Raw genomic sequence first — 26117 nt, forward strand, 5'->3', positions numbered from 1 at the left:
ATAATAAAGAAAAGAATGACTCTGAGTTTCAATTTGCCAATCAATACGCTATCTGGAATGCTTATCTTTTGAATAACTTCCCCTAGGTCTGTCACTAATAAGGTATGGGACTAAAAATCTGTGTGTCCTTTACAAATGACATCTAGTATTTTTTCCTTCTCATAACAAGGGGATCTTCTTGATTATAATTATGTCTTGCTTTTGTTTTTCTAATAAGGTGAAAGACTTGATCCCACAGCTGTGAACATCCTTCAGCAAATTATTGAGCTGGGAACAGAGACCCATGATGCTGCTGCCGTTGCCTCTGTGGTTGCCATGGCACCAGGAACTGTGACAGTTGTGAAACAGGTAAAGACCTTATAGCTTTCCATTAAATGGACATCCTCAAACTCCCTGATCCCTACCTTCCCCCCTACTATTTCTGCAGAGAACTCATTTTCTCAGGGCTAAGTTCCGGGAAAGATGGTGAAATGACTAGTTTAAATCAAAGGACACTCTTCTAGTGCACTTATCTCTTCTCCTGAAGATGTTATTATGGTATTATATTTATAAAAGTTCTATGTGTATATGTGTGTATGCGTACGCATGTTGTGTATATGTTCATGTGCAGAAACTTCTAGAAACTCTTTTTCATTTTCTTTAAGAGACACCCAAAGTGACAACAAAATAAGGTAAATACATTTACTTAGATATTCTTAAAACATGTTTTAGTCAATTAAAATGTCCTCATTGCTTAAAATACTATGCTGACATTTTGATAGTTTTGATTAGTGGGAAATGGGGTATAGAAAGAAGTAGAAGGGTAAGGATATATTTTTCTTGGAGATAATCTTCAATTCAGCAATCAATTTTTAAAAGCATCTTCTATATGCAGGGCACTGTAATAGGCTGTGGAGATGTAATGACAAAAAGAAAAACAGTTCCTGTCCTCATTCTTTCTATAAAGCTCATATTCTACCAAGTGAATATAAATACATATAGTGCCAATAAATACATATAAAATATTTTTTTAAGAACTAAATCACTAACAACTGGGGGAATAAGACAGGGCCTTATAAAAGGGGACAATATCTGGTTAGAAACTTGATGTGATCTAGGGATTATTTGAGGTAGGACTGTATAAAGTTCTTGAATTGTGAGGGTCTGGTAGTCTGCTCAATTATAATCCTTCTCTGGGAGGAGATCTGTAAAATCTTTTCCTCTGTGCGCAGGTTTCTTGGGCGCTCTGAATCTCCTCCAGCTCTTGTCCTTTCTCACATCAGACTGGTCTCCTTTCAGCCTGCCTGGCGTCAAAACTCTATCCCAGATTTGGTTCTCCCAGACCCAATGCTGCCCTTCTTTTATCCTCCCAGGGAATAGGCATGTGAGAACTCAATGGGGCGTGGGGAAATACTTCCACCAATGAACTTGCTTGTCTTAGAATTCCTAAGGTGTAAACTCCCTTTAAAGGCCTGACCAAAGGTCTGAGCCAGAGAACTGTCAAGTCAACCTGAGTTCTCACCTTGTCACTGTCCAGACAACCTGAGTTCTCACCTTGTCACTGTCAAGTCAACCTGAGTTCTCACCTTGTAATCCTAACAGGACTGAAGTGGAGAATTCATTTGAGGCATAGAGGAAGGAGAAAGAATATCATTTAGGGGGTCAGCTAGAATGTAAAGTGCTGGGCTTTTATACAAGGAGGACGAATTTGTATTTTATTTTAGAGGAAATAAGAATCCATCAGAACCTGAGTCAGGGAGCAACATGCTTGGACCTTTGCTTTGGGTTTATTTGGCAACTTGTGGAAACTGAATTGGACTTATAATAGTCTAGAAGCAAGGAGGGCAATGAGAAAATTATTGCAGTGTTACTGGTGAGCATTACTGAAATCCTGGTTGATGATAGTGGCTGTATGAGTTCATAGAAAGGGATGAATGTGAGAGGTTGAGTGTGGCCACTCTGGTGGAAGGAAAAATCAGGGATGACTGTGAAGTTTCAAGCTTCAGTAAAGTGAAAGATGCTTGAGCTCTCAAGAGAAATAGGGAAGTTAGGAAAGGAAGATCAGAAAGACTTGGGATCATGGTGTAATAGATAGAAAGCTGGGCTGACAGGATAGCTTGAATTCCAGTTTCACTTCTGACATATAGTGGTTCTAACCAAGTCACTTCACCTCTTATTGTCCTACGTAATTCTCTCTGATGGTAGGTTAAAGAGAAGACTCTGATTTTCATGGGCATAGAAAGCTCTTCATTGGGAAACTGTATACCAATGAAACCACAAGCCTGATTAATACTCACCCATCCTCCCCCAAAAAATGAAAAGTAGGGGGATGAGAAGGGACAAGATGATGAGTTCCACTGTAACGTGTTAAATTTGAGAAGCCCATGTAGAGAACATCCAAGTGCAGATGTCCAGGAGGCAATAGGTAACATGAGTCTTGTATTCAGGAGTGAGTTGAGTGCTTTTAACTATATAAATAAGTAAATTTTTAAAAATATTCTTATAAAAATTCAAAGCTAAGAAACATAGGTTGTGATGAATATAAACTTAATAATTGGGGAAATGTTAATTTACTTGAGAATAACTAGTTTGGGATTTTTTTTTTGTTTTTTTTTGTTTTTATTTTTATTTTTTTTCATTTTATTCTATTCTCAGTAAGGATGTAGAGTGTCTCTTAGGGCTTAAAAAGCAGGGCATATAGTCCTGACTTGCCCCTCCTGTGTGTAAGTGGCTATGGTGGGCCCAATCTCTGCCTTCAAGCTTAATTGTGTAGTGAGTGTCTCCTCTCCTGCCATTAAAGTTAATTTTTCCTTTTGTTAAGGCCTATGGAAATGTCTTCTATTGACCTATTCCTTCTCTAGTGAAACCCCAAACCCACACTGAATGGGTAGCCTGAGGAAGAAAGTTCTTAGGGCTATTCATTTCCAGAGTTTATTTGCTCTTTGCCTAAAGGAAAGGAGGTATGTGCCCTAATCCTTGCCCCTTGAAGTTTTCTCAGTCATATGATCCATAGTAACATTCAAAATGGTGACTGGTCCAAATGCATCTCCTATGTTTGGCCCCTAATCACCAGATCCGTGCTCCTGGGAGAAGCTCTGAAGAGAAAAAGATAAAAACAAAATACTTCCATCTTTCACACCCCACCCCTCTGCCTTCAATGTAACCTCTGGCATTCCCAGAAGAGAACCAGTCTCTTTAGTACTCTCACGTCCATTCTCTTCTTTATAAAACAGCTAAGAATTTGATCTTAACTCCCCTTTGGAATTGTTGCTAGAAAAAAAACTTTGTACAACTTAAAGTGCTATCCAAATTCGAGTTCTTGTTATTGTAGCTGTAATTTTGTTTGTGATTGCAAATTACACAAGTTGGCCATAACTAGAATGCCATTCCATAGGCCTGGCTTGGTGCTGAGATTGCCCTGGATTTTTTCCCCCTCCCTCCGTCCCTCCCTTTTCATGGTCACTTGGCTGTGGAGCCTACATTGACTTTCTTACTGTTCTTACTCAGCTGGACTCAGCTCAGTGTCCAGTTTAATTCATTTCAATGAACATTTGGTTCATGAAATCCAATAAGCATTTATTGAATGCCTGCTTTGTGTTGGGCACCATGCTAAATACTGGCTACAGTTAACAAAAATCAATAAAAAGAAAGACAGCCCTTGCCCTCGAGGAGCTCACAATTTAGTGGAGGAGATAATGCACAAAAGGAGGAAGAAATAGGAGAGGAGGAGACCACAGGAGACTTGGGGTTCTCAGGGGTTCATGGAGTTGGAACCAACAGATGCCCAGTGGGCATGAGCCGAGTTCAGTTTCTGCCTTCTGTAGAGAAAAGAGTTCGGGACTCCACCTCCTCAGAGGGAGAGAAGGCAGAGGGAGATGATATCAATCAAGGCCTGGGGTGGTGATTAGACACAATAAGTTTGTGTACCCTGGAAAGGGCATCTTGTTCCTCAGAGTAGAACCCAGGCAGGGCAGCAGATGCCGAGTTCATATATCAAGACCATAGAACTGGAAGGGACCTTAGATGCCATCTGGTCCCAACTCCTCATCTTACACATCAGGACTTTGAGAAGCTAAATAACTGACCAAGGGAACCTAGAAGTGACTGACAGAAATGGGGTTTGAATTTCTTCCTATGACCTACAAAACACGTGCACCCTACTGGAATTAGAGAGACAAACATGAAATAGTCCCTGCCCTCAAAGAGCTTACTATTCTGGGGATGGGTCATCTCAACTGAATGGTAAATACAAAGTAAGTGGGGACTTGGAGAGCAGTTAGGACCAAGGAGGTGAAGCTTGAAGGAAGCTAAGGGGGAATCTAAGAGGTAGAAGCAAGAAGGGAGCCCATCAGGGAATGGGGCACACAAGCTGTAGAGAGGCAAAGGTATGATAGAACACTGTAAATACGTGAAAGTCATTCCCCAATTGATAAATGATTAAAGGATTAAATAATTTTCAGATGAGGAAATTAAAGCCATCTATAGTCATGTGGAAAAAATGCTCTAAATCACTCTTGATTAGAGAAATGCAAATTAAAATGACTCTGAGGGACCACCTCACACTTTAGAGTAGTAAGATGATAAGAAAAGATAATGATAAATGTTGCAGGGGAAATGGGAAAAATGGAAGACTAATGCATTATTGGTGAAGTTGTAAAAGGAGCCAGCCATTCTGGAGAACAATCTGGAACTATGCCAAAAGGGCTATAAAACTTTGTTCCAGCAGTGCCATTACTGGGTCTGTATCCCAAAGAAATCATAATAGAGGAAAAGACCTACATGTGTAAAAATATATGTAGCAACTCTTTTTGTGGTGCAGAGGATTGGAAAATGAATAAGTGCCCATCAATGGCTGAATAATTTAGGGTTTATGAAAGTAATAGAATTAGAAATCCACTCGAAGATGGCGGCGTGGAGGCAGACAGCTGCTTGAGCTCCTCGTTTTCTCTCAGAACTTACTTCATGACAAGCCTCTGACTTAATGCTTGACCCAGAAAGAAATCCACAAATTATCACCAAGAGAAGACATCCTTGAAAGTCGCCAGAAAAGGTCTGTGTTTGCTCGGGGGAGGGTCAATCAGACTGGGCACAGACTGAGGGCAGGCAGCCAGAGCAAGACAGGCAGCTCACACAGCTCAGACCGGAGGGGGAGGGGTGTGATCTCTGCCGTTTCTGTGAAAGGGCTTTTGCCCCAGTGTGGATGCTCCGTCTTGGCAGCAAGCCAGGAGCGGTGGAGAGGGTGTAAACACCGAGGTGAAGATTAAAACCCCAGAAAGCCAGCATCTCTCAGAGCCCGGCCAACCCCAACCCCCACCTGGACTGACTCGGTGCGTTCTCAGAGCCTCAGAGCGCAGACTCAGTACAGTCATTGCTGTTCTGTTAGTGGCTCTCTGCTGCCCTACCCCCAGTCTGTAGAGGAAGCCCATTAATACCATCCAGCCCCATCCCCCCCAAAACAGACCAATTGTTTCTCTTGTCAGTTTGTTTTCTTTGATTCCTACTCTGACAAAATGAACAAAAAATTCAAAAGGGCTCTAACCATTGACAGCTTCTGTGTGGAGAGGGAGCGGACTTCAGGTGCTGAGGAGACTAGGAACAGACTGTCCCCAGATGTATCCCCTGGGAGGGATATAAGCTGCTCCTCAATACAAAAGAACCTCATAGAGGAAATCAAAAAGGCTCTCACAAGAGAGCTGGAAGAGAAATGGGAAAAGGAAAGGGAAGCTTGGCAAGAGAGCCTGGAGAAGTCATCCCATGCATTCAAAGACAGAGTGGATAAAGAAATCAAATCATTGAGAAACAGGATTAGTGAGCTGGAAAAGGTAAACAACTACAAGGAAAACAGGATTAGTGAGCTGGAAAAAGAAATCAGCTCTCTAAAAAATAAAATGGATACAATGGAAAAAAATTCCATAGAAGATAAAAACTCAATTGGACAATTACAAAGAGATATAAAAAAAGTGAGTGAAGAAAATACATCACTGAAAATTAGACTGGAACAAGTAGAAATGAATGACTCAAGGAGAAACCAAGAGGGAGTCAAGCAAAACCAGAGAAATGAAACAATTGAAAAGACTGTCAAGTACCTTACCAGAAAGACAACAGACCTGGAAAACAGATCCAGGAGAGACAATTTGAGAATAATCGGACTCCCTGAAAAATGGGAGGAAAAAAAGAGCTTGGACACCATTTTCGAGGAAATTATCAAAGAGAACTGCCCAGACATTCTGGAAACAGAGGGTAAAATAGACATTGAGAAAATTCATCGATCACCTACTGAAAGGGACCCTAAAATCAAAACGCCAAGAAATATAGTGGCCAAGTTCAAGAACCATCAGACAAAGGAAAAGATATTGGAAGCTGCTAGAAAAAAACAATTCAGATATGGAGGATCCACAATAAGGATAACACAGGATCTAGCAGCGTCCACATTAAAAGAACGCAGGGCCTGGAACATGATATTCCGAAAGGCTAAGGAACTTGGTATGCAGCCAAGAATAACTTACCCAGCAAGAATGAGCATCGTTTTCCAGGGAAGAAGATGGACATTTAACGAAATAAATGAATTCCATCTATTTTTGATGAAAAAACCAGACCTACATAAAAGGTTTGATCTTCAAATACAGAACTCAAGAGACTTCTAAAAAAGGTAAAAAGAAATCTTGAGAACTATACTTCTGTCAAAAAAATATGTAAAGAACATATGTACAATTTGTCTTAGAAACTAGAGGTGGAAAGGAGATTATATCATAAAAAAGTATAAAGTGGTGGTACTACATCTCATGAAGAGGCAAAGGTAACCTATTATATCTGAGAGAAAGAAAGGAGGGAGATGAACATAGCGTGTATCAATAGACATATTCGATTTATGGTGAAACTTCTTCCACTTCATTGAAAAGTGAAAGGGAAGGAGTAAGCTAAGGGGAAGGGAATACAGAAATTTCGAGGAAAAGGGGTAAAATAAGGGGAGGAACTTTAAGGTGGGGGAGGGATCCTAAAAAGGGAGGGCTGTGAAAAGCAAGTGGTGTTCACCAGTTTAATACTGGATAGGAGGGTAAAAGGGAAGGAAAGGGGAAAAGCATAAGCAGGGGTTAATAGGATGGCAAGCAATATAGAATTAGTCCTTCTAACCATAAATGTGAATGGGGCAAACTGCCTCATAAAGAGGAAGCAGTTAGCAGACTGGATTAAAAGTCAGAATCCTACTATATGTTGTTTACAGGAAACACACCTGAAACAGGATGAGACATTCAAACTAAAAGTAAAAGGGTGGAGCAGAATCTATTATGCTTCAGGCAAAACCAAAAAAGCAGGAGTAGCCATCCTCATCTCAGATCAAGTAAAAACAAAAATTGATCTAATTAAAAGAGATAAGGAAGGGCATTATATCTGCTAAAGGGAAGCATCAATAGTGAAGCAGTATCAATATTAAACATGTATGCACCAAGTGGTGCAGCATCTAAATTCTTAAAAGAGAAATTAAGAGAGCTGCAAGAGGAAATAGATAGCAAAACTATAATAGCGGGAGATCTCAACCTTGCACTCTCAGAATTAGATAAATCAAACCACAAAATAAATAAGAAAGAAGTCAAAGAGGTAAATAGAATACTAGAAAAGTTTGATATGATAGATCTTTGGCGAAAGCTAAATGGAGACAGAAAGGAATATACTTTCTTCTCAGCAGTTCATGGAACCTATACAAAAATTGATCATATACTAGGGCATAAAAACCTCAAAATCAAATGCAGTAAGGCAGAAATAGTAAATGCATCCTTTTCAGACCATAATGCAATCAAAATAACATTTAATAAAAAGCCAGCGGAAAATAGACCAAAAAATAATTGGAAACTAAATAATCTTATACTAAAGAATGATTGGGTAAAACAGCAAATCATAGACATAATTAATAACTTCACCCAAGAAAATGACAATAATGAGACATCATACCAAAATGTGTGGGATACAGCCAAAGCAGTAATTAGGGGAAGTTTTATATCTCTACAGGCCTACTTGCATAAAGTAGAGAAAGAGAGGGCCAACGAATTGGGTTTACAATTAAAATTGCTAGAAAAGGAACAAATTAAAAACCCCCAGACAAACACAAAACTTGAAATTCAAAAAATAAAAGGTGAGATTAATAAAATTGAAAGTAAAAAAACTATTGAATTAATTAATAAAACTAAGAGTTGGTTTTATGAAAAAACCAACAAAATAGACAAACCCTTAGTAAACCTGATTAAAAAAAGGAAAGAGAAAAAGCAAATTGATAGTCTTGAAAATGAAAAGGGTGAACTCACCACTAATGAAGAGGAAATTAGAACAATAGTTAGGAGCTACTTTGCTCAACTTTATGCCGATAAATTCGATAACTTAAATGAAATGGAAGAATACCTTCAAAAATATAGCTTGCCCAGACTAACAGAGGAAGAAGTAAGTAGTCTAAATAGTCCCATCTCAGAAAAAGAAATAGACCAAGCTATTAACCAACTTCCTAAGAAAAAGTCCCCAGGACCAGATGGATTTACAGGTGAATTCTACCAAACATTTAAAGAACAACTAACTCCAATGCTATGTAAACTATTTGAAAAAATAGGGATTGAAGGAGTCCTACCAAATTCCTTCTATGACACAGACATGGTACTGATACCTAAACCAGGTAGATCGAAAACTGAGAAAGAAAACTATAGACCAATTTCCTTAATGAATATTGATGCTAAAATCTTAAATAAGATATTAGCAAATAGACTTCAGAAAATCATCCCCAGGATAATACACTATGACCAAGTGGGATTTATACCAGGAATGCAGGGCTGGTTTAATATTAGGAAAACTATTAGTATAATTGACCATATTAATAATCAAACTAATAAAAACCATATGATCATCTCAATAGATGCAGAAAAGGCATTTGATAAAATCCAACATCCATTCCTACTAAAAACGCTTGAGAGTATAGGAATAAATGGACTATTCCTTAAAATAATAAGGAGCATATATTTAAAACCTTCAGTAAACATCATATGTAATGGTGATAAACTAGAACCTTTCCCTGTAAGATCAGGAGTGAAACAAGGTTGCCCACTATCACCATTACTATTCAATATAGTACTAGAAACTCTAGCCTTGGCAATAAGAGCCGAGAAAGAGATCCAAGGAATTAGAGTAGGAAATGAAGAAATCAAATTGTCACTTTTCGCAGATGACATGATGGTATACTTAGAGAACCCCAAAGACTCTGCTAAAAAGCTATTAGAAATAATTCAGAATTTTAGCAAAGTGGTAGGATACAAAATAAATCCACATAAATCCTCAGGATTTTTATACATTACCAACACAATCCAATAGCAAGAGATACAAAGAGAAATTCCATTCAAAATAACAGTCGATAGTATCAAATATTTGGGAATATATCTACCAAAGGAGAGTCAGGAATTATATGAGCAAAATTACAAAACACTTGCCACAAAAATAAAGTCAGATTTAAATTATTGGAAAGACATTCAATGTTCTTGGATAGGCCGAGCGAATATAATAAAGATGACAATACTCCCCAAACTAATCTATTTATTTAGTGCTATACCAATCAGACTCCCAAGAAACTATTTTAATGACCTAGAAAAAATAACAACAAAATTCATATGGAAGAATAAAAGGTCGAGAATTGCAAGGGAACTAATGAAAAAAAAGTCAGAGGAAGGTGGTCTAAGTGTACCTGATTTAAAGCTATATTATAAAGCAACAGTCACCAAAACCATTTGGTATTGGCTAAGAAATAGACTAGTTGATCAGTGGCATAGGTTAGGTTCACAGGACAAGATAGTGAATAAAAATAGCAATCTAATCTTTGACAAACCCAAAGATCCCAAATTTTGGGATAAGAATTCATTATTTGACAAAAACTGCTGGGAAAACTGGAAATTAGTATGGCAGAAACTAGGCATGGACCCACATTTAACACCACATACTAAGATTAGATCAAAATGGGTCCAAGATTTAGGCATAAAGAACGAAATCATAAATAAATTGGAGGAACATGGGATGGTTTACCTCTCAGACTTGTGGAGGAGGAAGGAGTTTGTGTCCAAGGGAGAACTAGAGACCATTATTGATCACAAAATAGAACATTTTGATTACACCAAATTAAAAAGTTTCTGCACAAACAAAACTAATGCAAACAAGATTAGAAGGGAAGTAACAAATTGGGAAAACATTTTTACAGTTAAAGGTTCTGATAAAGGTCTCATCTCCAAAATATACAGAGAATTGACTTTAATTTATAAGAAATCAAGCCATTCTCCAATTGATAAATGGTCAAAGGATATGAACAGACAATTTTCAGATGATGAAATTAAAACTATTTCCACTCATATGAAAGAGTGTTCCAAATCACTATTGATCAGAGAAATGCAAATTAAGACAACTCTGAGGTATCATTACACACCTGTCAGATTGGCTAAGATGACAGGAACAAATAACGATGAATGTTGGAGGGGCTGTGGGAAAAGTGGGACACTGATGCATTGTTGGTGGAGTTGTGAAAGAATCCAACCATTCTGGAGAGCAATCTGGAATTATGCCCAAAAAGTTATCAAAATGTGCATACCCTTTGACCCAGCCATACTACTACTGGGCTTATACCCCAAGGAACTACTAAAGAAGGGAAAGGGACCTGTATGTGCCAAAATGTTTGTGGCAGCCCTTTTCATAGTGGCTAGAAGCTGGAAGATGAATGGATGTCCATCAATTGGAGAATGGTTGGGTAAACTATGGTATATGAATATTATGGAATATTATTGTTCTGTAAGAAATGACCAACAGGAGAAATACAGAGAGGCTTGGAGAGACTTACATCAACTGATGCTGAGTGAAACGAGCAGAACCAGAAGATCATTATACACTTCAACAATGATACTGTACGAGGATGTATGCTAATGGAAGTGGATTTCTTCAACATAGAGAAGAGCTAATCCAATTCCAATTGATTAATGATGGACAGAACCAGCTACATCCAGAAAAGGACTGGGAAATGAATGTAAACTGTTATTTTTACCTTCTGAATCCAATTCTTCCTGTGCAACAAAAAATTCGGTTCTACACACATATATTGTATCTAAATTATACTGTAATATATTTAACATATATAAGACTGCTTGCCATCAGGGGGAGGGGGTTGGGGGAGGAAGGGAAAAAATCTGAATAGAAGTAAGTGCAAGGGATAATGTTGTAAAAAATTACCCATGCATATGTACTGTCAAAAAATGTTATAATTATAAAATAAAATTAAAAATTAAAAAAAAATAAATAAATAAATAAAAAAAAGAAATTATATCCACTAAAAAAAAAAAAAAAAAAAGAAAGTAATAGAATTATTATTATTTTTTAAAAAATGACAAATAAGTAGATTTTAGAAAGGCCTGGAAAGATTTACATGAACTGATACTGAGTAAAACAAGCAGAATCAGGAAAATATTTTATACAGCAACAATAAGTTTGTGTAATGATCAACTATGACAGACTTGGTTCTTCTCAGTGGGTCAGTGATCCAAGGCAATTCCAATAAACTTTGGATGGAAAATGCCATCCACATGCAGAGAGATAACTATGGAGGCTGAATGTAAATCAACACATGCTATATTTACTTTTTTTTTTCTTTTTCTTCTGTTTTTTTCCTCCCCTAGTTTTTCCCCTTTGTTCTGATTTTTCTCCCCAGAAAATTATTTATAATGAATATACATGTGTAACCAGAAGGAGGGAGGGAGAGAAGGAGGGAGGAAGGAAGAAAGGAAGAAAGGGAAGAAGGGAGGAAGGGAGGGAGGGAGGAAAGAAGGAAGGAAAAGTTGAATAGGTAAAAGGAAGGGAGGAAGTATTTATTAAGCAACTTCTATGTGCCAAGCACTGTACCAAGTACCTTATTCAAGTATTGTCTCATTTGAACCTAATGACAACCCTGGGCTATAGGTGCCAATATTTTACATTTGAGAAAACTGAGCTTTTCATTATCTTTCCCTGTCATCTTAACCACTCTTAGAGAGGTTTATAGTGGTACCTGAATTGTTTCAATTTACATATTTTAATCAATAGTGATTTAGAGCATTTTTATATGACTAGAAATAGCTTTAATTTTGTCATCTAAAAATTTTTCATATCCTTTGACCAAGAAATTGGTCATTTGAGGAATGACTTCTATTCTTAAAATTTTAACATAATTCTTTATATATTTTACAAATGAGAACTTTATCAACTGTCTGAACTATATAAATATGTATACATATAATGTATTTAACATATACTTTAACATATTTAATACATATGGGACTACCTGCCATCTAGGGGAGGGGATGGAGGAAAGTTAGAACAGAAGTTTTTGCAAGGGTCATTGTTGAAAAATTACCCATGCATATATTTTGTCAATAAAAAGCTATAATAAAAAAAGAAAAAAAATACTTTCTGTAATGATTTTTTCCCCAGCTTTGTACTTCCCTTTTAATCTTGTTTCTATTGGTTTTGTTGATGCAAAAACATTTTTATGTAACCAAAATTGTCCATTTTATTTTGCCTTTCATAATGTTCTCTAGTTCTTCTTTATACATAAATTTCTCCCTTCTCCAGAGATTTGATAGGTAAATTATCCCTTGTTCTCCTAATTTGTTTATGGTATCATCCTTTATGTCCAAATAATTTATCCATTTTGACTTTATTTTGGCATGGGGTAGAAGACATAGGTCTGTCTGTTCCGAGTTTCTGATATATTACTTTCCAGTTTTCCCAGCAATTGTTTGTCAAATAGTGAGTTCTTATTCCAGAAGCTGAAGATTTATCAAATATTAGATTGACATAAGCATTGATTTTTGTGTCATCTATTCCACTGATTCACCACTCTTATTTCTTAGATAGTACCAAATGGTTTTGATTATTGCTGCTTTATAATATTGTATTAGGTTTGGTACTGCTAAGCCACCATCCTTTGTATTTTTCTTTCCCCTAAATCCCTTGAGGTTCTTAACCTTTTGTTCTTTCAGGTGGATTTTGTTAATATTTTTTTTCTAGTTCTGTAAAATAATGTTTTGGTATTTTGATTGGTATGGCATTGAACAAGTAGACCAATTTAGGCAGAATTGTCATTTTTATTATATTCGCTTGGCCTAGCCATGAACAGTTGATATTTTCCCAATTGTTTAGATCTGATTTTATTTGAGTGAAAAAATGTTTTGTGATTTGTTCACAAAATTCTTGGATTTGTCTTGGCGATAGATTCCTCAAATATTTTATTCTGTCTATAGTAATATAAAATGAGATTTCTCTTTCTAGCTCTTACTGGTGGGCTTTGTCAGTAATATATAGATATGCTGATGTGTGGATTTATTTTATATCCTGTAACTTTCCTAAAGCTGTGAATTGTTTCCAGTAGGTTTTTAGATGATTTTCTAGGATTCTCTAAGTATGCCATCATATCTGCAAAGGATGATAGTTTTATTTCCTCATTGCCTATTCTGATTCCTTTAATTTCATTTTCTTTTGTTATTGCTAAAGCCAACATTTCTAGTACAATGTTGAATAATAGTTGTGATAATGGGCATCCTTGTTTCACCATTGATCTTATTAGGAATGCATCCAGCTTCTCTCCATTACATATAATCCTTATTGTAGATTTTAGATAGATATTGTTTATTATTTTAAGGAAAGCTTTGTTTGTCCATATGCTCTCCAGTGTTTTTAATAGGAATAGAAGCTATATTTTCTTAAAAGCTTTTTCTGCATCTATTGAGATCATTATATGATTTCTGTTAGTTTTGTTATTGATATGATCAATTATGGTAATAGTTTTCCTGATGTTGACCCACCCCTGCATTCCTTGTATAAATCCTACTTGGTCATAGTGTATTATCCTGTTTATACATTGCTGTAATCACTTTGCTATTATTTTTATTAATTTTTTTGCATCAATATTCATTAGGGATATTGGTCTGTAATTTTCTTTCTTGGTTTTGGCCTTTCCTGGTTTAAGTATCAGTGCCATATTTGTGTCATAAAAGGAATTTGACAGAACAACTTCTTTATCTATTTTTCCAAATAGTTTACATAGTATTGGAATTATTTGTTTTTTTAAGTGTTTGGTAGAATTCACTCATGAATCCATCTTGCCCTGGAGATTTTTTTCTTAGGAGTTCATTCATAGCTTTTTCTAAAATGGGATTATTTAAGTATTTTATTTCCTCTTCTCTTAACCTGGGCAATTTATTTTTTTGTAAATGTTCATCCATTTTGCTTAGATTGGAGGCAATTTCTTAAGATTATAATCATAATCTAGCTTCCACCTACCTTTTCACTCGTATTCAGTTAGCGAATGACCCTCTATGTGACAGGTACTCTGCTGAACACTGGTTATACATAAACAAAATGGTCCCTCCCTTCTGGGAACTTGTAATATACTGGAAAAGCAACTTGCATATATAAATGAACCAATCATATACATGCATATATATGTGTATATATGGCTATGTTTGTATACACACACAAAGGAAATTTGAAGCAATTTCTACTGGCAGGATCAGATTATCTTTATACTCCAAATCCTCCACTCTTCTGAACTTTCCTCTTATCATTAAGTATATCCCCATTCTCTGTTAGCCAGATCTGTCACTTCCATGTCTTCCCTGAGTCTTCACCTGTTTTATCTAATCAGTTGCCAAATACTGTGATTTTTACCTTCATAACACCTCTTACATATATTTGCTTCTCTCTTTTCAGGTGCTGTCCCAATTTCATTCTATTACATTCATCTAAACTACTGTAATGACCTTTCAATATCCCTCCCCTCAAATTTTTCTCCATTCTAAACCATTCTCCTAGCAGCTACTGAAATACTTTTTTTCTAAAGCACAGGTCTGATAACATCTTGCTTATACTCATTAAACCCCAGTGGCTCACTGTTACTTCCAAGATCAAAAATAAAATATTTTATTTAGTATTTAAAGCTCTTCACAAGATGGTCCCTTTTCTACTTATGAGAAATTCTCTCAACTTAGAGAAATAAGACCTCTTGGGAGAGATGTACTCATCAGTGAAGGTCTCATGATTGTGGGTCAAAGATAGGAGGCCAAACTGAAAACAAAGAGATTTATGGGCATGCTCTCATTGACAGCAGACTCAATTTTCTAGGGCACAGATTTGTTTTTTAAAACCTTTTAGACCTATTTAGTGCAAGCAGCCAATTAGCAGCAATCTCTGACAATTTAGGATAGATAAATAAAGCATTTCAGAGGAGAGGGAAGGGAATACTTGGAATGTATGTCAGATTTTATTTTAAGAAAAAGTTCCTAGTTCAGGAGTAGAAGACAAGGAAAGGTGAACAGATAATTTTTTCAATTGTGAAAGAAATTTTTAGACAAAACTTCAAGGTCTCTTTTCCACTATCTGCTTTACTCTGTCCTTGCGTAATTTACTAAATTTTATTTCTCTTTCAATAGATGCTGGATTCTGTTAATATTAGGCCACCAGGTTTTGAGGGAGTAGTCCATCAACATATTGCATGATAAATTTAGCTCCTATTTTCCTTCATACTATCTTTCTACTTTTCTTACATTCTGCTCCTCTATCTGTATATTATTTATACTTAATTATTTGCATTCTATCTCTCCTGTTAGTATATAAACTTTGAATGAAAAGGACTATTTTTACTTTTTTTTTTTTTTCTATTAGCTTCATGGTTAACCCCATAGCTGACATATGTTAAGCATTTAATAAAAGTTGATTAATTGATGGATGTAGGAGGTGATACTTCCGCTTTTGAAGGAAGTTAGAAATTCTGAGAGGCAGAAGTAAGATGGGAAAACAGCCTGTGCAGAAACATAGGGATGGTACCTAAAATGTTATTTAGTAGGATCAGTAAGCCAGTTTACCTGAAACTATAGAATATGAAAGTGTTGTATGAAAGTGTATGTAGCTGTCATAATGATTGTAGCACTGGAATCAAAAGTTAGAAAGACCTGAGTTGAAATCTAGCTTGTTTGATCATTCTGAACAAAAGGCATTTCCTCTCTCAGATGAGGATAACACTTGCCCTCCTTACTTGAAGGTTATTATATGAACCAGCCTAAATAAATATATATAAAGTGTTTTGGAAATTGCTTAACACTATTATTATCCTTATTATTATATCATCATTATTATTAATTACTGTCACAATTCAACTACATTTCACTTGCTGAAAGAGAGTTCCCTAAATATAAAATTGTCTTTCTTGTTAAGTATTCAGTTGCTCATTATTGGAAGCATTCAGGCAAAATAGGGTCAATCCGTTATTTGGGTATTTTAAAGTGGAAATTCACATTTTAAGTAAGAATTGGATAAGGTGGCTCCTAAGATCCCTTCTACTTCTCAGAGTATATGGTTTTATAAATATGGCACAATGATCACATTTACAATTTTATAACAACCATTCTTTAGTTCACAGTGGGTTACAAAAGTAAAAAAAGATCTAGTGAAATCTGTAATGTGAAATGGGTGATTAAGTTAATGTGATAGCTTGCTAAATATCCTGCTTATACACAGATTTCATTTTCCACAATGCCAAAAATTAGATCTGAGTGATGTAGGACAGCATTTTCAAAATCACTTTCTCAAGTCAAGAAACAATAACACCCTCTGGTTTTAATTTCATGTGCTCATGATTTATTAGTCTTAAGTGAAAAAAAAAGTTTCTTACAGGTTAAGGACAGACAGTAAAAAATGATAATGAATCCATACAAGTTTTTATGTCTCTGGTTTTGTTTCTAGTAGTGAAGTCATGGTATAGAATAGGTACAGAGTTGGGAGATGGAAAAGGAAAAAAAAATTCAGAAGCAGAAGTGCTTGGGGAAAAAATTAACAAGATATAGAAAAGATTTGACCTAGATTATATACCTGTTGAATTTTTAACTGTAGCCAGAACTGGGATTCATTCATTTTCCTGATCTTACCTCTTTTTCATATGTAAGCAAAGTGAATTCACAAAAATCAGATTTCAGAATATTATAGAGATACGAGGGGTCAGTACATTCTAGGCATGAGTGGCAGCTAGTATAAAAGCCCAGACAGGTGGTGAAGTGCCATGTTTTAGAATCACAGAATTCCAGGAATGAATTGGGGAAAAAAAAAAAAAACTGGAAAAGTTGGAAGGGACCAGTTTAGGAAGAGTTTTAAAGGCCAAGGAGTCTTAATTTTTCTTAGAGTAATAGGGAGCCACTAGAGTTTGAGTAGACCAGTTCTTTTGTCAGATCCACACTTAAATATCCTTGGCAGCTGAATTGACTAAGAATAGGAGTAAGGAAAGACAAAGCAGATAGAATGGTTAGAAAGTTATTATAGTATTATGGTAGCCCATTAGAGAAATGATCAACTTGTGATCTAAGATTGTGTCTATGTAATAGAGAGAAGGGAATGAATATGAAAGACATTGTGAAAGTAAAAAGAACAAGATTTAGATGTGTAGGTGACTAAGAGTGATGAATCAAAGATGACACTAAAGATGTGGACCGAGTGATTTGAAGATTGATGTCCTCCAAGGCAGTATGGAAGTTCAGAAGATGGGATAATTTTTTAGGAAAAATCATGAGTTCTGTTTTGAATATGCCAAATTTTAAATATCTATGAGACATTCATACGAGGAAGCCTAAATATTTGTAGATATATGATTGTCACTCAAGAAAGACACTAGGATCAGATATATAAAACTGAAAATCATATGCATAAAGATGATTGATCCATGGGGACTGATGAACTCACCAAATGAAAAAAGAACGACCTAGGACAAAGCTCTGATATTCAGCATCAACAATAGAGGGCATGAAAAATCAGCCAAAGACACTAAGAAGGAACAGTGAGATGAGTATAAGAGAACCAGGAGACAGCTATATCATGAAAATTTACAGAGAATATTCCAAAAGAGAACGTATTCAACAATTCAACAACACCTACAGAAAGGTTAAGGAGAATCACAATTGAAGAAAGATCATTAGGGTTGTCAATTAAGATTATTAATAACTCAAAAAAAACCTTTTAAAATGTATTCATTATTGAATGATGAGGTTGAAGATCAGATTTCAGAATGTTTAAAAGAGAGTGAAAGTAGAGGAAGTGAAAGTATCAGAAATACATCACTTTCTCTAGGAGTTTAGCCAAGAAGAAAAAAACAAATAGGACAAAAATTAGCAGGAATGTTTGGATCACATGAGGATTTTTAAAGGGTGGGTTCCTGGCATGTAGTAAGCATTTGATAAATGTGAGGTTGAATTAATTTGACTTGACATGGTTCTATGTGTAGATATCAGGGAAGTAGCCAATAGATAGGCAGAGCTTTGAAGATGGAGGCAGAGGGATGAAAATAACAATTTGTTGGAAAAGTTAGAAAGGGAATGGATCAAGATTGCATGTAGAAGAGTTCACCCTGGAAAGGAAATGAACTACCTCTTTGTCTGAGACCTGGGTGAAGGAGAAGATAATACAGAAAGATGTCTGGATTATGAGAGATAAAAAGGAGAGAAGAAGGAGCACTCATCAATTGGTCTCAGTTGTTTTGGTGAAATATGAGGTCAGATCTTCAGATAAGGGAGCTGGGAGTGGGAGTACACTGAGAGGCTTAAGGAGAAATGAGAAGATTTAGAGTAGTCATTATGCATTGTGGGATAGTGAATCAATTAGGGAGCTATAAAGCATATCCTCATCACATCCAGTGAGTTAAGGCTTTTTGAGAGTAAATGAATCAGATTTGGAAAGAGTGCTACAGGAAAGTTCTGTGGGAGGGGGCTATGTTTCATGTAAACATGAGAAAAAGGGGGTTTTAAATGAAAGGAAATTTGTTAACTTTGGAATAGACATTACAAGACACAGTGGAAGAGATGGGCAGATGAGGAGTTTTTGAGGTACATTAGGCTGAAGTACATTGAGTTGAAAATGGGGTTCAATGAGTTCAGGATCACTAGAATGAGTTAGTATAAAGGAATGGGAGTGCACTATTGATTGAACAGAGAATACAGAGTATCAGTGACATAAAGAAGTTCATTGAGAGAGGCACAAGATTTGATAGAGTTCCTCCTCCCTTTTACAAACCCCTCTCCTATGAGTTTCAGCCACCTCACTGATGGAGATGTGTGGGACTCGGGAATGCTCATCTCACAGCAGGTAAGAACAAATGGAGGATACCTTACTTAACCCGAAGAAACCTTCAGGAGCAGAAGATAGAAGTCAGTCTAAATTGTACCTCTTCCCAACTTCTGACTCTTAATAATCTCTGGCTTCCTGTAATACTCAGATTAAGTAATATGTTGAGAAAACTTTTCCTGGTCCTTCCATCTAATAGTATTGTCCACTCTTGAGGTTATTTTCCATAGACTTTTATGTAAGTTATGTCTCTCATTAGAATGGGAGCTCCTTGATAGTAGAGACTAATTTTATTTTATTTTTCTTTCTGTCCTGTACTACATTGTTTGCAACACTGTGCCTGGCCCATTGCAAGTGCCAGATAAATGCTTGTGGATTGATTGATTAATGTACATGATGCTCAGAGCAGTCAACTGGTAAAAGGCAGGACCCACACACAGGCAGGATTTCCTAATTGCAGTCAGTCCAATAGCATGCGGTCTTTTTCTGTTCCACACAATATCTAAAACAAAAACAAAAACAAAAAAAAAACTCTAGAAATGAACATTCACTTTTTAAAAGCAAATCCATCCTCTCGCCTCCTTTTCATGCTATTTATTATTGTCTTTAGAGAGAATTATAAGAATAAATTTTAAATTTAAATTTGATGCCTTTCACTCGATTGGTATAGAATGATATGCTGTAAAAAGTCAGGAAGAGAGGGTGTCAGCAGAGTTTCACTTACGTCTGAGTCTGTTGTGATTAGCCTGAGAGGTAATTTCAGTAACAGCTCTGCCGAGGAGGCATAAGCTGATTGCCAACCAAGCTGTCTGTTATTTGCAGCCCATTATTTTTGTAGAGAAATGTAATCTAATTCAGTAGTCTACAACTTACATTAGTTGTCTATTTTCAATTAAGTAGACTTCTGGGCCTCTATGTTTTTATTTAGAATCTAAAGCAAAGCAACAGTTCAAAGCACTGTCCTCTGCACTGGTACCTGCAAGTGAAATACATTTGATGGTGAAGAAACCGTTCATTTATCAGCTGATACTTACTTAACCCAGTAACAACTTATGGCCTGAGATAGTCTGCGCCCCTGTGATGTATTTCAGAATAGGACCTTACATTTATTTGTTTTCTTTTCAGTGATGCAATTGGTGGAGTGTTTTATATGATTGTGACAAATAAGGGGGACACAAGATATAACTACACATTTGCAAAAGTATTTTCAATTCAGCAAGCAGTTTGATTCAGAAAGCATTTATTAAAAGCACATTCTTTGTACAAGGTACAGCGTGAAGCTTTGGGAATACAAAGATAAACATTTAAAAGAATCATCTTCACACTCTAAAATTTGAAGAGGAAGGAAGGAGATGGCATATGACAGGCATGTTGATTAAATAAATAAAAGATAATTTTTGAGGAAGGAGGAGAACACGTACCCCTAAAGGGATCAGAAAGGGCTCTGTGCGAGGGAGGCATAGAAACCATGTCCTGAAGGAAACTGAGACTTTTCAACAGTGAAAAGGAGGGAGAACACATCTGATCCGGGAAACATCCTGTGAAAGGCTCCAGGGCAAAGAATGGAACACAAGTTCAACACACAGTATTGAAATCGGTTTGGGAAGTTTCATATGTGACAGGGAATACGAGTGTAGTATATCTAGAGAGGTAACTTGACATCAAACTGCCAAGGGTTTGAAGTTCCAGAAGGGAGAGGAGGGCATTTTATTCTAGAGGTAACATATTTATAAAGCATTTTATAAACGTTAAAGTGCCACATAAATATCAACTGTTGATGGTGATGAAGAAGGAAAGAATTGAGGATGACTTATTGATGGTAAATTTGGATGACAGAGAGCATAGTGATGTCCTTAATAGAGACAGGGAAATTGGGAAATTGTTTGATGTTAAAGGCTGAGTTTTTTGGGGAAAAACAGCCAATTCCATTGGGACAAATTGATTTTGAGATGCCTGCGGGGCATGCAGTTAGAGATTTCTCTTCAGCACTTGATAATGCATGGCTGGACTTTAAGACAGAGTTGAAAGCCAGGTGTTTTCATTTGTGTTTCATTCTCATAAAGATGATAATTGAACCCAGAATATAGGTATAACTACCCATGAAAGTAAGATATTAGTTCTGGATCATAGAAATAAAGCATGTCACATCAAGGATATGACTACTTTCATGTGTAACTGAGATGAAGTAAAAGTGTTATGTATATCATGGTTTCTGAGATTGATATCAGAGAGTTTGAGAAAATTCTAATGTGTATATTATACGAAAGCAGGCTTGGACTAGAAAGAAAGGCTGAGTCAGGTACTGAACTTGAAAAAATGAGACTCAATCCCTTGAAAATCAGTAGAGAATTGTAACAGGGGTCCGATTAGGGTAGAGTAGACGGGTGGAAGGAACTTTCCAGAATGGGGAATCAAGTAGTACATCTGCTACTCCCTTTGGCCAAATGTATCAAAGCCCTCATAAGAAGGAGGACCCAGGGTGGTGGGGAGAGGAATGTTTCTGGGAGTACAAGAAAGTAAAAGGGATCTTAAAAGGAAGAGTTCTAACAGGACAGGAAATGAGATCATGACAGAATGCTGGTTTTAAAGTGCATAATGAAAAGTGAGGACAGATTAGAATGGGACTGGATAGACCCCTCTTTTCTTTTGCCTCTATACCATTTCATTTAGTGAGCTTATCAGTGCCCACGTGGCTGTCAAATCTAGCTATCCTACCACAGCCCTCTGCTGACCTCCAGTTTCCCATTTCTAATCGTTTTTCAGACATCTCAAACTGAATGTGTAGTAAATATTTTAATTTCATCATCTCTAAAAATAAATGTCCTCATCATCTTTCCTCTTAAATCCTTTTCCTTCCTTCTCTGTTACTGTTGAGGGCAACATTGTCCTTTCACTCCCTTGGGTTCACATCTTGGGAGTCCTCCTGGATTCCTCTCTCTCGCTCTCCATAGTCAAACTATGGTCAAAGCCTGCCAGTTTTACATTTGCAGTATCTTAAAATATTCCTCCTTCTCACTTATTTATTTGTGTTTGTATCCTCAGCACTTAACAAAGTACCTGACACTTTGGAAGCTGGATGCACAACTAACGTATTCAATCAAATAATCGACAGTCATTCATTAAAGGTATTATATATATATATATATATATATATATATATATATATATATATATATATATATATATATGGTATATACCAGATATTGTGCTACTGACTGGGGATACAAGGACAAAAAGGACACAGTTACTTTCTTTGAGGAGGGATTGCATTCTGTATGAGAGACAAGATTGTTTGCACATAAATTTATACAAAATAGATTTTTAAATTCATAAAAAGTGATTTGGGGAAGGTGTTACCAGCAGTTGGAAGGAAGGAGCAGGCTTCATGGAAAATATGGTGCTTGAGTTGGGTTTTGAAGAAAATTAGGAATTCTAAGAAGGTGAGTCAAGAAGAGAATGTAGTTCAGGCACAGGGGACATCCAGTGTGAGGGGAAAGGAAGCATGAGGAACAGTAAGAAGAACTCATTGACTGGACCATAGAGTACATTAAGAGCAGTAATGTGCAATTAAGTCTGTAAAGGTAGATTACTTGTGAAGGACTTTGAAAGCCATACAGAAGAGTTTATATTGGATTTTAGAGGTAATCAAAGGAGCTGATGGAGTTGATTGAGTAGAATAGTTGACATAGTCAGACCTGTGCTTTAGGAAAATCACTTTTGCCTCTGCATGGAGGATGGATTGGAATGGAAAGAGACTAGAGACAGGAAGACCAATTACAGCTTTATTGCTATAATCCAGGCAATTATAGGTCTGAATTAAACTGATATATGTGTGGATAGAGAGAGGGGAACAGACATGTGAGAGATGTGCAAACAAAATTCCTTGAACATGGAACATGATCTTGGCTGCTATTAGGACTTGGTAACCTCAATAAGGTCCTGATAACAGTTAAGTTATAGAGGATAATCTTCTAATTTGTGATGTGATCTCTTTTATCTAAATCATGTATCCACTTTGAATTTATCTTGGGGTATAGTGTGAGATATTGGTCTATATTAAATTTCTGCTAGTTGAATAGGAAGTCAATCCCAGTAGTTGGAATCTTTGGATTTATTGCTAATAGATTATTAGATTCATTTAAAGAAAACAAATTCTTGTTAATTAGGGAAAAATCATATGTCAAAAATTAAATAAATAATCAGGAGGAAAAAAGAGCTTAATTAAAAAAAATTATGGAGGTAAAAAGTAAGTGTTTCATTTTTTTTTAAATATGTTTTGTTGAATTAAGTTGAAGTCTACAGGACCTTCAGATGAGACAGTAGGTTCAGGTTTCCAAATCCAGGCTCAGGGAACTGTGTAGCAGAGAAAGATTATTATGTTCCTGTGGAGGCACAGGATAAATGAGCCTCACCATTGTTCTGGAGTGAGGAATGTTATAGATCCTGTCTCTGAGAAGTGCAGAGTGATAGCTTCTCTCTGGATCAGTGCTAGAGAAGGAGAAAGGAGTTGTTAGGTCTGGAGTTTTGGAGTTAATGGTAAATGAAGGGCTATCACTTTGTAGGGCTAACATTTAGTCTCCAGGCAGAGCAGCAGGTTCTAGGACAGTCTTTGAACCAGACCTGGTTCCTGTCCTATTCTAGGCAGGTGAAGGTAGTAGGCAGGGGAGCCTTGGCTATTGGGAGGGTCCCCATCTGCTGTAATGTGTCTGGGGGAATTTCTTGTGCTGAATCACAATAGCAGCCTGGGGGCACAGGGCCTGGAGTCAGGAAGACCTGCTCAAATGTGGTCTCAGACCCTTAGCAGCTCTGTGACCCTGAACAGTTCTCTCCTCCGTGAAATGAGCCACAGAAGGAAATGGCAAACCAGTCAGGATCTTTGCCAAGAAAACCCCCAATGGCGTCATGAAGGGTCAGACATGAAAGGAAGATGACTGAACAAGAACCAGATCAGAACCATAGACTCTGGGCAGTGGATTTCCTGGGAGAAGGGGGCCTCCAGAGTCATGGCCGGGCCAGACATGTAGGTCGTTCTCAGGTGGCTCCTTCCTGACTCCAGGTAGCTCATCTGAACTACATTGTAAGTGAGCAGTGCAGAGCACTGACACAAGTGACCGAGCATACTGGAACTTGGGGCTTCTGTCTCCCTGCACAGTATTCTTAGGAAGTCGACAGTTTTTAGTCTCTGCGTTCTTTGTGAGGAGACATTATATGATCTGTTCAAGTTTATCCAGCCAGCAAAGAGCAGCGCTGGTGCTCCAGTCAAGGCCTTCTAACTCTCCATTTGACCGTGTGACATAGAATGATGACCTATATACAATGCCTCCATGCAGTGACAACCTTCAGCTTGTGCATTGTGCATGTGCATCACTATGTACTTTTGATTCCAGCCTTGCTTTTTCAGGAAGCATTTCCTTCAGCCTTTTTATTAAATGGTGATGCATTATCCTCAGATGTGTACAGTTGGCAGACTGCTTTCCCCAGTCATCTCCTCTGAAGGGATTAAGTGATATCTTCTTTCTTTGTCCTTCCAACCTTAAATATCTAGTGAGTGAATGGAATTTTTCTTATTCCTATAGTGGCACTTATTGGCTTGTAAACAAATCCTTTCTTGACTTCAGTCCAATTGTCTTGATGGAGATAGCAGCATAGTCAGTAACCAGTATCAAATTGTTCTTTCCATGTACCTTTTCCTTTTAAGCCTTATATCACCCTATGACATTTTGGGGGGCATAAATTCTCAATGATATTTTTATATAATCATGCTTTGACTTTTCATGTAAAGGTTTTGGAGCCTTTGGCTATGTTGTTTGTATCATTCATCATTATTTGTCACATAAAGTGTACTTTTAGCGGTGTTATGAACAGTATTTGGTATTTTTTTTTAATTAGTGCAACTGATTGCCAATGCTGCTTCTTCCCCTTTTAAATACCTACATTTTTCTGTTGTTATTCACTCTGTGATTAAAATGTTACTTTGTGCATTCTTCCATTCCATGTTTACTCATTCTGTAGGGTAATTATGATCATGACAGATTCAGAAGTTTTGCAGAAGCCTACTCTGAGTAAATTATATGCCCTGTTTGGTCCATTTTCACTCCACATCTCTTACATGCAGCAAGAACATAGGTCACATTTATAAAACCAATTTCTTAAAACTGTAGGACTTTTGATTCTACAAGCTCAGTCAGAACTTTAATCTGTGTTTCCAATAATTTGCCTATACTCTTTCCATTTATCTTTTATTCTTTGAGTCTTATTATCTGTGCAAAAAATAAAATTATCATTAACTCTGCTCTTCTGCTTTTTTACTCATTTGGTTAGCACAATAGAGTGAAAAGGCTGGAGGTTTGGAAATCTGGCTTTTAGATTTGTTTCCTTTAAACAGTCTATATGACCTTGGATTAACCATGATCTCTGTGTATCAGTTACCTCATTTGTTAAATGATACAGGTGAATTGATGATGTCCAAGTTCCTTTTTAGTTTTAAATCCTATAATCGTCTGACTAAATTAGTCAGCATTCTAAATTATCTATCACCAACTGGTCTACCCTTCACAATTTGAATTTCTCCCAGAAACTTCAGTATATTTCAGCAGATTCAGGGAATATTGACCAAGAATAACGGAGAAATAAATCTGGAAAGAGTTTCTTGGCTCCCTGCTTTCCTCCCTCTCTCTCTCTTTTCCTCCCCTTCCTCCCTCCTCTCCCTCTCTCTCTCCCTTCCTCCCTTCTCCCCTTCCTTCCTTCCTTCCTTCATTCCTTTTGTATAGCTTAAGGAAATTTTGTGGTAAAAGTTTCAAGAAACAATAGGAAAAATTGCCGTGGATACATTGACTTAGTGAGTTCTTTTGTTCCTTCAGTTTCTTTTTTTTCCCTCCCTTTTCTGTTTCCGTCCTTCCTTTTGTCATCACTGTGTTGTACTTTCTTGTTGGCTCTTTTCAAAAGAACTTTATAATGTAATTCATTTGATTCCAATCCTTTGTCATCTCTAATTATTTCAA

At 36.7% G+C, this 26117-nt stretch overlaps 1 protein-coding gene across 4 annotated transcripts in view; it reads left to right on the plus strand.

The window, feature by feature from the left end:
• ZFAT (zinc finger and AT-hook domain containing) overlaps positions 1 to 26117 on the plus strand; it is a 299993-nt gene that overhangs the window by 245464 nt on the left and 28412 nt on the right. For all 4 annotated transcript variants that reach the window (XM_074264927.1, XM_074264935.1, XM_074264944.1 and 1 more), the window contains one exon: positions 218 to 348. In XM_074264927.1, the coding sequence (XP_074121028.1) occupies positions 218 to 348 (131 nt within the window). The remainder of the gene's footprint in view (positions 1 to 217; positions 349 to 26117) is intronic.

Source organism: Sminthopsis crassicaudata, chromosome 1 (assembly GCF_048593235.1).
Source record: "Sminthopsis crassicaudata isolate SCR6 chromosome 1, ASM4859323v1, whole genome shotgun sequence".
Classification (NCBI taxonomy): domain Eukaryota; kingdom Metazoa; phylum Chordata; class Mammalia; order Dasyuromorphia; family Dasyuridae; genus Sminthopsis; species Sminthopsis crassicaudata.